A 15,115-nucleotide genomic window follows, 5' to 3' on the forward strand; every position below is an offset into this window, starting at 1 on the left:
AGTAATCCATCCAGTTCCACGGTCGGAACAGGGACAAGGGTTTTACTCAAATCTGTTTGTGGTTCCCAAAAAAGAGGGAACTTTCAGACCAATCCTGGATTTAAAGATCCTAAACAAATTCCTAAGAGTTCCATCTTTCAAAATGGAGACTATTCGGACAATTTTACCCATGATCCAAAAGGGTCAGTACATGACCACAGTAGATTTAAAGGATGCTTACCTTCACATACCGATTCACAAAGATCATTACCGGTACCTAAGGTTTGCCTTCCTAGACAGGCATTACCAGTTTGTAGCTCTTCCATTCGGATTGGCTACAGCTCCAAGAATCTTCACAAAGGTTCTGGGTGCTCTTCTGGCGGTACTAAGACCGCGAGGAATCTCGGTAGCTCCGTACCTAGACGACATTCTGATACAAGCTTCAAGCTTTCAAACTGCCAAGTCTCATACAGAGTTAGTACTGGCATTTCTAAGGTCGCATGGATGGAAGGTGAACGAAAAGAAAAGTTCTCTCTTTCCACTCACAAGAGTTCCCTTCCTGGGGACTCTTATAGATTCTGTAGAAATGAAGATTTACCTGACAGAAGACAGGTTAACAAGACTTCAAAGTGCTTGCCGCGCCCTTCATTCCATTCAACACCCGTCAGTGGCTCAATGCATGGAGGTAATCGGCTTAATGGTAGCGGCAATGGACATAGTACCCTTTGCACGCTTACACCTCAGACCACTGCAATTGTGCATGCTAAGTCAGTGGAATGGTGATTACTCAGACTTGTCCCCTTCTCTGCATCTGGATCAAGAGACCAGAAATTATCTTCTATGGTGGCTTTCTCGGCCACATCTGTCCAGGGGGATGCCATTCAGCAGGCCAGACTGGACAATTGTAACAACAGACGCCAGCCTTCTAGGTTGGGGTGCCGTCTGGAATTCTCTGAAAGCTCAGGGACAATGGAATCAGGAGGAGAGTCTCCTACCAATAAACATTCTGGAATTGAGAGCAGTTCTCAATGCCCTTCTGGCTTGGCCCCAGTTGACAACTCGGGGGTTCATCAGGTTTCAGTCGGACAACATCACGACTGTAGCTTACATCAACCATCAGGGAGGGACAAGAAGCTCCCTAGCAATGATGGAAGTATCAAAGATAATTCGCTGGGCAGAGTCTCACTCTTGCCACCTGTCAGCAATCCACATCCCGGGAGTGGAGAACTGGGAGGCGGATTTTTTAAGTCGTCAGACTTTTCATCCGGGGGAGTGGGAACTTCATCCGGAGGTCTTTGCCCAAATACTTCGACGTTGGGGCAAACCAGAGATAGATCTCATGGCGTCTCGACAGAACGCCAAGCTTCCTCGTTACGGGTCCAGATCCAGGGATCCAGGAGCAGTCCTGATAGATGCCTTGACAGCACCTTGGGACTTCAGGATGGCTTATGTGTTTCCACCCTTCCCGATGCTTCCTCGATTGATTGCCAGAATCAAACAGGAGAGAGCATCAGTTATTCTAATAGCACCTGCATGGCCACGCAGGACTTGGTATGCAGACCTAGTGGACATGTCATCCTGTCCACCTTGGTCTCTACCTCTGAAACAGGACCTTCTAATACAGGGTCCTTTCAAACATCAAAATCTAACTTCTCTGAAGCTGACTGCTTGGAAATTGAACGCTTGATTTTATCAAAACGTGGGTTTTCTGAGTCAGTTATTGATACCTTAATACAGGCTAGGAAGCCTGTTACCAGAAGGATTTACCATAAGATATGGCGTAAATACTTATATTGGTGCGAATCCAAAGGTTACTCTTGGAGTAAGGTTAGGATTCCTAGGATATTGTCTTTTCTACAAGAAGGTTTAGAAAAGGGTTTATCTGCTAGTTCATTAAAGGGGCAGATCTCAGCTCTGTCCATTCTGTTGCACAAACGTCTGTCAGAAGTTCCAGACGTTCAGGCTTTTTGTCAGGCTTTGGCCAGGATTAAGCCTGTGTTTAAGACTGTTGCTCCGCCATGGAGTTTAAACCTTGTTCTTAACGTTTTACAGGGCGTTCCGTTTGAACCCCTTCATTCCATTGATATAAAGTTGTTATCTTGGAAAGTTCTATTTTTAATGGCTATTTCCTCGGCTCGAAGAGTCTCTGAGTTATCAGCCTTACATTGTGATTCTCCTTATTTGATTTTTCATTCGGATAAGGTAGTTCTGCGTACTAAACCTGGGTTCTTACCTATGGTAGTCACTAACAGGAATATCAATCAAGAGATTGTTGTTCCTTCTTTGTGTCCAAATCCTTCCTCGAAGAAGGAACGTCTTCTGCACAATCTGGATGTAGTTCGTGCCCTAAAATTTTACTTACAGGCAACTAAGGAATTTCGACAAACGTCTTCTCTGTTTGTCGTTTACTCTGGTCAGAGGAGAGGTCAAAAGGCTTCGGCTACCTCTCTTTCTTTTTGGCTTCGTAGCATAATTCGTTTAGCTTATGAGACTGCTGGACAGCAGCCTCCTGAAAGAATTACAGCTCATTCCACTAGAGCTGTGGCTTCCACTTGGGCCTTTAAGAATGAGGCCTCTGTTGAACAGATTTGCAAGGCTGCAACTTGGTCTTCGCTTCATACTTTTTCCAAATTTTACAAATTTGACACTTTTGCTTCCTCGGAGGCTATTTTTGGGAGAAAGGTCCTTCAGGCAGTGGTTCCTTCTGTATAAAGAGCCTGCCTATCCCTCCCGTCATCCGTGTACTTTTGCTTTGGTATTGGTATCCCAGAAGTAATGATGACCCGTGGACTGATCACACTTAACAGAAGAAAACATAATTTATGCTTACCTGATAAATTCCTTTCTTCTGTAGTGTGATCAGTCCACGGCCCGCCCTGTTTTTTAAGGCAGGTAAATATTTTTTAAATTATACTCCAGTCACCACTACACGCTTTGGCTTCTCCTTTCTTGTTGGTCCTTGGTCGAATGACTGGGAGTGACGTAGAGGGGAGGAGCTATATGGCAGCTCTGCTGGGTGAATCCTCTTGCACTTCCTGTTGGGGAGGAGTAATATCCCAGAAGTAATGATGACCCGTGGACTGATCACACTACAGAAGAAAGGAATTTATCAGGTAAGCATAAATTATGTTTTTTTGTTTAAATTTTCCCTTTCTTGGATATTTTTGTTTCGTTTCTGACCTTCGTGTGTTTCTTTTTTTCTTTCACTCACTCTCATTTGACTGATAATTCTTGTGCCTGTCCTCTAAAGCCAGATCATATTTTGTTCCACCTGCACTCTCTCAAGCTCAATTAGCCTTTTTTCCATGTGCCAACAGGAACAAGGTCTTGCTTCACGGATAGAAGATGTAAAACCCATGTTTGTGGAGCCTCGTGGAAAAGGAACCTTCACAGAGGTATGTGTCAGTGCACTTGTATTTATTAAAGGGATAGGAAACCCAATTTTTTTCTTACATGATTCAGATAGGGCATCCAATTTAAAATGGCATTCTAATTTATTTCTTTTATCAATTTTTCTTTATTCTCTTGGTATCTTTTGTTGGAAAGCTGGGATATGTGCTTAGGAGACGGCCCATTCCTGGAGCACTATAAGACAGCGGTTTTACAAGAGCACTAGATGACAGCACTGTTTTCTGCCATGTAATGCTCCAGATGCCTACCTAGGTATCTCTTAAACACAGAATATCATGGGAACAAAGCAAATTTGATAATAGAAGTAAATTGGAAACTTTTTTTAAAATTTGTATTTTGTCTGAATCACATAAGAAAATGTTTGGATTTCATATCCCTTTAAGCTGGTAGAAAATCCTGTGCTCTCATGCCTTTATACAATTTTTGTTCTTTTATGCTAGGTGATTGATGCATTTTATGAGAAGATTCAAGGCCCCGGGACTAGTGGTGCCAGTTTCTTAGCAGTGTGCAGAGGCAAGGTATGTGTGTAAAACTTCCATGCTATAGTGCACTGAGAATACACAAGGTGCTTTGTATGTTGTCTAAAAACCAGCAAAATGGTCAGTGTTTTTTTTATTAAAATAGTCCCCAAATGAATCATTTTATTTCTTTATAAATTTGATATAATTTGGGTTTACTAATAAATAATAAGTGCTCAAAAAATAGAGAATGGTCAGTACAGATGTAGGCAAACTTCACAACACACATAGATACTAAGTGCAACATATGATATTATGAAGTAGCCGGTTGGAGGAAGTGTAATTTTTTCTATTATGTCATTTTCTGCTGTCCAAAGCACACATTAATTGCATAATTTAACATAAATGTGTTTAATGATAATTTAAAAACTAAAAATTTAACATTTTTAATATTAGCTAATTTTAGCTTAAGTTTGGCTAAAATTTTAGCCAGGTGTTGCACCTGCTAAAAAGGTCCTGGAGAGAAGAGAACATAAGTGAATTAGAATTGCTAGGAATATGAAATCATGGGTAAAATCTAAACCATGTCATGACAGCTGCATCTCTGAGAAGAACAAAATAAAGAGAGCTTAATTTCATTATGTTACTGTAGGATTTTCCCTCACATATACCTAGACCCGATGAGTGAAGTTGTCCTCTGTGTAACCCAAGACTGTATATAATATACCAATGTTAAGCCTGGAATCTGCACTTACACTTTTAACAACAAATGGAAAGCCGCATTTTTCGGAATTTAAATTACTGGAAAAGATGGCAGAATAAATAATGAACATATTTTACTACACATAATTGTTTTATAGTACAATCTCAATGAGTTTAATATCCCATTTTGTCCCCTATGGCTGTAATTTAAAGGGACGGTGCACTGTAAAATAGTTTCTTTTACAAGATATGACGAGTCCACGGATTTCAGCCTTATTTATGGGATTACGCCTCCTGGTCAGCAGGAAGTGGCAAAGAGCACCACAGCAGAGCTGTATATATAGCTCCTCCCTTCCCTCCCACCCCAGTCATTCTCTTTGCCTGTGTTAGTGATAGGAAGAGGTAAAGTGAGGTGTTAGTTTAGATTCTTCAATCAAGAAGTTTTTTATTTTAAAATGGTGCCAGTGAGTACTATTTGCTTCAGGGAGAAATCGTCTGTCTATAACTTCCCAAGAGGAGTGGAGACCTTTTATTTTCTGCCCTGATGTTGATGATCTTAGCAAACGTTACCTAAGATCCATGCTGGTTCCCACAGAGCAGTTGAAGGTAGTGTAAAGAAACATCTTCAGTGTGGAGAACTGTGTCATGCTACAAGCAGCACTGAGGTATGTTCAGTCTTTTGTTTTCTGGGGAGACTTGATACATCAGAACAGGCTGAGATTATTCCCTAACTGGGGAGGGGTAATCAGTATGCACTATAAGAGAAATGGTGTACCTGGAATTCCCTTTTATTTTACTTATTTAATAGTGTGGTGATGTTTCACTTTAAATTTTCTGTGTGGGCTGACGCTGGGAGTTGCGGTTGCTAGCTGTCGTTACGATGTGTTTATTACTGACTTGGCAGGAGACAATATTCACTGACATGCGATTATTGTGTTGAGATAAGAGGGGCACATGGCTTTATTATAGTTGGAGGACCGACATGTTATTTTATCTACCCATGCGGCTCTCGGTCAGGCTAAGAGTTACGCCCACGGTGGGCGGGGCCTAATTTTGCATGCTCAGCCGCGCAGTGTGTTTTCCGGATCGGCAGCAAGGTTCTGAGGCTCCGGTGGGGCCCAGCTCAGTTTTGTACTCGTAGGGTACAGAGAGACTTGAGAACGTTTCTTCAGTGTTATCTGGGGGCAGGTAGGCTCCGCAGCAGAGCTGTGGTGAGGTGCAGGGGCCTGAATTGATATAATTTAATTAAACTGTTAAAACTGATATAAATTGATATATAACATAACTTATCAAGTGGTGCAATATTGTAAAGCTATTGCGGGCACATAAGGGCATTTTCTATTGCTGCAAACATCGGTTTCTCTGATAACAGAAAAATTGTTGCGCTTTTATTATTTAAAGGCGCAGTACACTTTTTAGCTCAAAATTTTTGAGTATATGTTTTGACTTCAGAGGTCAATATATCAAGTAAAGAACGACTATTATTGCTAGTCTGTTTAACATGTCTGAACTTCAGGAAAGTACATGTTCTATGTGTTTAGATGCCAATGTGAAACCCTCTCTTACTTTTTGTCCCTCATGTACTGAAAGGGCCTTACAATGTAAAGAACAGATTTTCTTTAATGCAAATATGTCTAAGGATGATTCTCAGACTGATGAGAATCGGTATGCCGCTACTTTCTCCCCAAGCGTCACAACCTTTAACGCCCACCCAAGCGACGCCGTGTTCTTCAACCGCGTCCACTTCATTTACTCTGCAGGATATGGCTACAGTTATGTCATCTACCCTTACATAGGTTTTGTCTAAGTTGCCAGTATTGAAGGGCAAACGCAGCAGGACAGAGGCCAAATGCGGGAATCCAGACATGGACATGTTGCTCGGTGTGCCTAGAGGAATATGGCTGCACCTCACTGACGAGGCCCACAATAGGCCGAAACGTACGTCTGGGGTTTTGCTGTTTCTCTCGTTCAGAGAAGGATTGCCTGGTATTTTGGGGCTGGACTGTTCTGTGAAGTCAGGATCAGACTGATATGCTTCAGGAAAGTTATTCTCTGTGAAAGGCACATGTTGAGCAAAAAGAGGCTGCTTCTTGGGTGGTAACTAGCCATAGAACAAGCTATTATGCTGTTGTTCGTTTCTAGGTTGAGCACTTCTCTCTTTTTATTTATGTAATGTCATTTAGATTTAAGCTTGAACACCTCCGCCTGTTACTTCGGCAGGTTTTAGCGACTGTGACTCTATTGTGGTTCCACCAGAGAAATTGTGTAAGATGGACAAATATTTAGAGGTACCTGCTTACTCTGATGTTTTTCCAGTTCCTAAGTGAATCTCGGAAATTATTACGCGGGAATGGGAAAGACCGGGTATCCCATTCTCACCTCCTAATTTTAAGAAAATGTATCCCATAGCTGACACCGTCCGGGACTCTTGGCAAACAGTCCCTAAGGTGGAGGGACCTATATCTACCCTGGCTAAGCGTACTAGTATTTCTATTGAGGACAGTTGTGCTTTCAAAGACCCTATGGATAAAAAGTTGGAGGGTCTACTAAAGAAGTTATTTATTCATCAGGGTTTGTGCCAGTCACAACTGCGGCGGCCTTCTGGTTTGACGCCTTAGAAGAGTCTCTTAAGACTGAGACTCCCTTAGAGGAAATTTTAGATAGAATTAAGGCTCTTAAGCTGGCTAATTCTTTTATTACGGACGCCGCCTTTTAGATTGCCAAGTTGGCGGCTAAGAATGCCGGATTTGCCATTTTAGCGCATAGAGCGTTATGGTTAAAGTCTTGGTCTGCTGATGTGTCATCTAAGTCGAAGCTTTTGGCTATTCCTTTCAAAGGGATAACCCTATTCGGGCCTGACTTGAAAGAAATCATTTCTGACATTACGGGATGTAAGGGTCATCTCCTACCTCAGGATAAAGCAGCTAAACTGAGGGGTAAACAAAACAATTTTCGTTCCTTTCGGTATTTCAAAGGAGTCCCCGCTTCTTCTTCCGCTAAACAGGAAGGGAATTTTGCTCAAGCCAAGTCCCTCTGGAGACCCAACCAGGCTTGGAACAAAGGTAAAGAACCCAAGAAGCCCACTGCTGCTCCCAAGACAGCATGAAGGGGGGCCCCCCGATCCGGGACCGGATCTAGTAGGGGGCAGACTTTCTCTCTTTTCCCAGGCTTGGATAAGAGATGTTCAGGACCCCTGGACACTGGAAATCGTGTCCCAAGGGTATCAACTTGAATTCAAAAATTCTCTCCCAAGGGGGAGGTTTCTTCTTTCACGATTGTCTGTAGACCAGATAAAAAGAGAGGCGTTCTTACTTTGTGTAAAAGACCTCTCTACTATGGGAGTAATTCGTCCCGTTCCAATACTGGAACAGGGGCAGGGGTTTTACTCAAATCTTTTCGTGGTTCCCAAAAAAGAGGGAACGTTCAGAACCATTTTAGATCTCAAGAGTCTAAACAAGTTTTTCAGAGTCCCATCCTTCAAGATGTAGACTATTCAAACAATTCTACCATTGATCCAGGAGGGTCAATATATGACTACCGTGGACTTGAAGGATGCATACCTTCATATTCCTATCTACAAGGATCATCATCAGTTCCTAAGGTTTGCCTTCCTGGACAAACATTTTCAGTTCGTGGCTCTTCCCCTCGGGTTGGCCACAGCACCCAGGATCTTCACAAAGGTTCTAGGGTCCCTTCTGGCGGTTCTCAGACCGCTGGGTATTGCAGTGGCACCTTATCTAGACGATATTCTGATCCAGGCGTCGTCTTACCATCTGACAAAATCTCATACAGACATGGTTCTGTCCTTTCTGAGGACTCACGGGTGGAAGGTGAATCTAGAAAAGAGTTAATTAATTCCACAGACAAGGGTTCCCTTCTTGGGAACTCTAATAGATTCCGTATCCATGAAAATTTTCTTGACAGAGGTCAGAAAGTTAAAGATTCTGAATAAATGCCGAACCCTTCAGTCCACTCCTCGGCCATCAGTGGCTCAGTGCATGGAGGTAATTGGATTGATGGTGGCGGCAATGGACATCATTCCGTTTGCTTGTTTTCATCTCAGACCGCTGCAGCTGTGCATGCTCAGGCAGTGGAATGGAGATTATGCAAATTTGTCTCCTCAGATATATCTGGATCAGGAGACACTCTTCTTTGGTTGTCGCCGGATCATCTGTCCTAAGGGACGTGCTTCCGCAGACCCTCATGGGTGGTAGTGACAATGGACGCCAGTCTACTAGGATGGGGTGCAGTCTGGAATTCCTTGAAGGCTCAGGGTGTGTGGACTCGGTCGGAGTCTCTACTTCCAATCAATACTGGAATTGAGAGCAATATTCAATGTGCTTCAGGCTTGGCCTCAGTTGGCTTCGGCCAAATTCATCCGTTTTCAGTCAGACAACATCACGACTGTGGCTTACATCAATTATCAGGGAGGAACAAGGAGTTCCTTAGCGATGACAGAAGTATTCAAGATAATTCGATGGGCGGAGGCTCACTCTTGTTATCTGTCAGCAATCTACATCCCAGGAGTGGACAACTGGGAAGCGGACTTTTTAAGCAGACATACGTTTCATCCGGGGGAGTGGGAACTCCATCCGGAGGTCTTTGCCACTCTGATTCTCAGATGGGGCAGACCGGAATTGGATCTGATGGCGTCTCGTCAGAATGCCAAGCTCCCAAGATACAGTTCCAGGTCGAGGGATCCTCAGGCCGAACCGATAGATGCCCTGGCAGTGCCTTGGTCGTTCAACCTTGCTTATGTGTTTCCACCGTTTGCTCTCCTTCCCAGGGTGATTGCACGGATTAAACAGGAGAGGGCTTCGGTAATTCTAATCGCGCCTGCGTGGCCTCGTAGGATTTGGTATGCCAATCTAGTGGACATGTCCTCTCTGCCGCTGTGGAAGCTTCCATTGAGGTAGGACCTTCTCATTCAGGGACCTTTCCAACATCTGAATCTAGTTTCTCTGCAGCTGACTGCTTTTAGATTGAATGCTTAATTTTATCTAAGCTGGGTTTCTCTGATTCGGTCATTTATACTTTGATTCAGGCATGTAAGCCTGTCACTAGAAAGAGCTACCATAAGATATGGCGTGAATATCTTTATTGGTGTGAATCCAAGGGCTACTCATGGAGTAGAGTTAAGATTCCCAGGATTTTATCTTTTCTCCAAGAAGGATTGGAGAAGGGGTTATAAGCAAGTTCCTTAAAGGGACACATTTCTGCTTTGTCGATTTTACTACACAAGCGTTTGGCAGATGTTCCAGACGTTCAGTCTTTTTGTCAGGCTCTGACCAGAATCAAGCCTGTGTTTAGACCAATTGCTCCACCCTGGAGTTGGAATTTAGTTCTTAATGTTCTTCAAGGGGTTCCGTTTGAACCCATGCATTCCATAGATATTAAGTTGTTATCTTGGAAGGTTTTATTTTTGGTTGCTATTTCTTCTGCTCGGAGAGTTTCCGAGCTTTCAGCGTTACAGTGTGACTCGCCTTATCTTATTTTCCTTTCTGATAAGGTGGTTTTACGTACCAAACCTGGTTTCCTTCCTAAGGTTGTTTCTAATAAGAATATTAATCAGGAAATTGTTGTTCCTTCATTATTTCCTAATCCTTCTTCTAAGAAGGAGTATCTGTTACATAACTTGGACGTGTTCCGTGCCCTGAAGTTTTACTTGCAGGCGACAAAAGAATTTCGTCAATCATCTTCATTATTTGTTGTTTTTTCTGGAAAGCGTAGGCGCCAGAAAGCTACGGCTACCTCTTTCTTTTTGGCTGAAGAATATAATCCGTCTGGCATATGAGACTGCTGGACAGCAGCCTCCTGAAAGAATTACGGCTCATTCTACTAGGGCTGTGGCTTCCTCATGGGCATTTAAAAATGTTTCTGTTGAACAGATTTGCAAGGCTGCAACTTGGTCGTCTCTTCATACTTTTTCCAAATTTTCCAAATTTGATACTTTTGCTTCATCTGAGGCTGTTTTTGGGAGAAAGGTTCTTCAAGCAGTGGTGCCTTCCGTTTTAGGTTCCTGTCTTGTCCCCCACTTTCATCCGTGTCCTATAGCTTTGGTATTGTATCCCATAAGTAAGGATGAAATCCGTGGACTCGTCATATCTTGTAAAAGAAAAGGAAATTTATGCTTACCTGATTAAATTTCTTTCTTTTACGATATGACAAGTCCATGGCCCACCCTGTCATTTCTAAGACAGGTATTTACTTGTTTTTTTGTTATACTTCAGTCACTTCTGCACCTTTTGGCTTTTCCTTTCTCTTCCTAACTTCGGTCGAATGACTGGAGTGGGAGGTAAGGGAGGAGCTATATATACAGCTCTGCTGTGGTGCTCTTTGCCTCTTCCTGCTGACCAGGAGGCGTAATCCCATAAGTAAGGATGAAATCCGTGGACTCGTCATATTGTAAAAGAAATACATTTATCAGGTAAGCATAAATTTCCTTTTTAACCAAATTGTTCCCCATGAATTTTACCAGCTGCAGCTTATAAAATGTATGAGGAATTGCAGATTTATGCTTCTTTTTGCAAATTAAATAACTGGATTTGCTCTTTGAAACCACAGCCCATCAAACTAGGCTAAGCTTGCAGTGTGATCATATCTCGTTATCTTATCACTCAGATTGCGTCCCTTTCTTATCTCTGTCTCTGTACAACACTTAGAAAGAACAAATGAAAATGAACATTTAGAGCTTTATTTGTTCCACCTCCCAGTAAGTTTCAATTATATATTGGTTTGATTTATATACTTAAAGGGACAGTTCACCCCAAAATTTTCTCCCATTTAAATTGTTCCCAATGATTCATTTTACCTGCTTGAGTGTATTAAATTGTTTACAAGTAGCTCCTTTACCTCTATTTTGGCCTTTCAAATAGCTGATTTAGCTTGTGGTTTTCCAACCTATACTGAAAGTTTTGATACTGGAGTATATGCTATTGACAAGCCTATGTAAACCCAGCCAGCAGAAGAAATTACACTCTCAGTGGGGTGCAGTATAAATAAGTAATAAATTGATAATTTTCCATTGTTCTCTCTATGTGTTGAGCTTTGGTTTTCCAGACAACTATAAGATAAGGAATAATGTGTGTGTGTGTGTACAAAAAGTGATAACATAGTGAGATCTATTACCTGAAACTCAACCCATTGTAATAGGCTGTGGTTTAAAAGCACAAAACCAGCTAATTTATATACACAAATAAACCTGAAAATGCAATTTCTCATACATTTTATACTCTGCAGCTGGTATAACAAGTCATTGAAAATAGATAAATATAAAAACAATTTTACAGTGTACTGTCCCTTTAAATGCAACTTCTAAAACATGAAATTTATGTAATAAAAAGATTACATTTAGACATTTTTGCTGCATAGAAACCTGTGTATTATTTTTAATAATTATTAATTTATTATGTGATGCTATTTAATATTAGCAGAAGTAGTAGTAATAATAATATTTGGAAATAAATGTTGAATAATTTTGGAAAAGTTTAGGTAATTTTAATACTGAACAAATTTGGAACTTCTATATCCTGCTGCTTCTGCCCACACAGGCCAGTGAGGGATTGGACTTTGCAGACTGCAATGGACGTGGAGTAATTATCACTGGTCTTCCATTTCCCCCACGCATGGATCCTCGAGTGCTGCTGAAGATGCAGTTTCTGGATGAGATGAGACGTATTCAAGGATCTTCAGGACAGGTATTATCACTACTGGGTCCTATCTCTTCTCACTGCAGCATTGCCCATGTAACCTTTTCTGTCTTTAGAGTGCAGCCTTAAGAATCTTTTCTACTTAAAGGGACAGTATACAATAAAATAGTTTTTCCCTTAATGTGTTTCCAATTACTTTTTTTACCAGCTGCAGAGTATAAAATGTATGAGATTTGCTTTTTTAAGGCTTATGTGTATTTGAATTAGCTGGTTTTGTGTTTTGAAGCCACAACCTAATACAATGGGTTGAGCTTGTAGGTATAATCAGAGCTCATTACTTTATCACATTGTGTACATATATCTGCTTCTTTATCTTATATCTGTCCATAAACCAATCACCAATACTTGGAGAGAACAATGGAAAATTAACATGTTATTACCTTATCTCTTCTATAACCCACTGGGAGTGTAATTTCTTTTACTGGCTGTGTTAACGCAGCATGGCCTCGAGGCCAAAAACTTTCAGGATGGGTGGGGATACCACAGGCTAAAAAAAACTTTTTCTAATGCTAATATAAGGGTAATGGAAATACTTGTAAACAATTTAATACACTCCAGCTGGTAAAGTGGATAATTGGGAACAAATTAAAGGGAAGACTTTTTTGAGTAAACTGTCCCTTTAACCTACCTTTCTTTCATGTAATTAGCAAGAGTCCATGAGCTAGTGACGTATGGGATATACATTCCTACCAGGAGGGGCAAAGTTTCCCAAACCTCAAAATGCCTATAAATACACCCCTCACCACACCCACAAATCAGTTTTACAAACTTTGCCTCCTGTGGAGGTGGTGAAGTAAGTTTGTGCTAGATTCTACGTTGATATGCGCTCCGCAGCAGGTTGGAGCCCGGTTTTCCTCTCAGCGTGCAGTGAATGTCAGAGGGATGTGAGGAGAGTATTGCCTATTTGAATGCAATGATCTCCTTCTACGGGGTCTATTTCATAGGTTCTCTGTTATCGGTCGTAGAGATTCATCTCTTACCTCCCTTTTCAGATCGACGATATACTCTTATTTATATATATATATATATATATATATATATATATATATATATATATATATATATATATATATATATATATATATACCATTACCTCTGCTGATTTTCGTTTCAGTACTGGTTTGGCTTTCTACAACATGTAGATGAGTGTCCTGGGGTAAGTAAGTCTTATTTTCTGTGACACTCTAAGCTATGATTGGGCACTTTTTTAATAAAGTTCTAAATATATGTATTCAAACATTTATTTGCCTTGACTCAGGATGTTCAACATTCCTTATTTTCAGACAGTCAGTTTCATATTTGGGATTATGCATTTGAATCAATCATTTTTTCTTACCTTAAAAATTTGACTTTTTCCCTGTGGGCTGTTAGGCTCGCGGGGGCTGAAAATGCTTCATTTTATTGCGTCATTCTTGGCGCGGACTTTTTTGGCGCAAATTTTTTTTTCTATTTCCGGCGTCATACGTGTCACCGGAAGTTGCGTCATTTTTTGACGTTTTTTTTTTTTCGGCAAAAGTGTCGGCGTTCCGGATGTGGCGTCATTTTTGGCGCCAAAAGCATTTAGGCGCCAAATAATGTGGGCGTCTTATTTGGCGCTAAAAAAATATGGGCGTCACTTTTGTCTCCACATTATTTAAGTCTCATGATTTATTGCTTCTGGTTGCTAGAAGCTTGTTCACTGGCATTTTTTCCCATTCCTGAAACTGTCATTTAAGGAATTTGATCTATTTTGCTTTATATGTTGTTTTTTCTATTACATATTGCAAGATGTCCCACGTTGCAACTGAGTCAGAAGATACTTCAGGAAAATCGCTGCCTGGTGCTGGAGCTACCAAAGCTAAGTGTATCTGCTGTAAACTTTTGGTATCTGTTCCTCCAGCTGTTGTTTGTATTGAATGTCATGACAAACTTGTTAATGCAGATCAAATTTCCTTTAGTAAAGTTCCATTACTTGTTGCTGTTCCGTCAACATCTAATACTCAGAGTGTTCCTGATAACATAAGAGATTTTGTTTCTGAATCCATTAAGAAGGCTTTGTCTATTATTCCTCCTTCTAGTAAACATAAAAAATCTTTTAAAACTTCTCATTGTTCAGATGAATTTTTAAATGAACATCATCATTCTGATTCTGATAATGGTTCTTCTGGTTCAGAAGATTCTGTCTCAGAGGTTGATGCTGATAAATCTTCATATTTATTTAAAATGGAATTTATTCGTTCTTTACTTAAAGAAGTTTTAATTGCTTTAGATTCTGGTCCTCTTGATACTAAATCTAAACGTTTAGATAAGGTTTTTAAATCTCCTGTAGTTATTCCAGAAGTTTTTCCTGTTCCTAGTGCTATTTCTGAAGTAATTTCCAGGGAATGGAATAATTTGTGTAATTCATTTACTCCTTCTAAACGTTTTAAGCAATTATATCCTGTGCCATCTGACAGATTAGAGTTTTGGGACAAAATCCCTAAGGTTGATGGGGCTGTCTCTACTCTTGCTAAGCGTACTAAGATTCCTACGGCAGATGGTACTTCCTTTAAGGATCCTTTAGATAGGAAAATTGAATCCTTTCTAAGAAAAGCCTATTTGTGTTCAGGTAATCTTCTTAGACCTGCTATATCTTTGGCGGATGTTGCTGCAGCTTCAACTTTTTGGTTGGAAGCTTTAGCGCAACAAGTAACAGATCATAATTCTCATAGCATTATTCTTCTTCTTCAACATGCTAATAATTTTATTTGTGATGCCATCTTTGATATCATTAGGGTTGATGTCAGGTATATGTCTCTAGCTATTTTAGCTAGAAGAGCTTTATGGCTTAAAACTTGGAATGCTGATATGTCTTCTAAGTCTACTCTGCTTTCCCTT

The 15,115-nt window shown here is 40.8% G+C and overlaps 1 protein-coding gene across 1 annotated transcript in view; it reads left to right on the forward strand.

The window, feature by feature from the left end:
* The window catches only part of RTEL1 (regulator of telomere elongation helicase 1), a 161,041-nt gene that overhangs the window by 90,506 nt on the left and 55,420 nt on the right, over positions 1-15,115 (forward strand). Inside the window, exons 20-22 of the mRNA XM_053701471.1 lie at positions 3,297-3,374; positions 3,831-3,908; positions 12,101-12,247. Coding sequence (XP_053557446.1) covers positions 3,297-3,374; positions 3,831-3,908; positions 12,101-12,247 — 303 coding nt within the window. The remainder of the gene's footprint in view (positions 1-3,296; positions 3,375-3,830; positions 3,909-12,100; positions 12,248-15,115) is intronic.

The sequence above is a fragment of the Bombina bombina genome, chromosome 1 (assembly GCF_027579735.1).
Source record: "Bombina bombina isolate aBomBom1 chromosome 1, aBomBom1.pri, whole genome shotgun sequence".
Classification (NCBI taxonomy): Eukaryota; Metazoa; Chordata; class Amphibia; order Anura; family Bombinatoridae; genus Bombina; species Bombina bombina.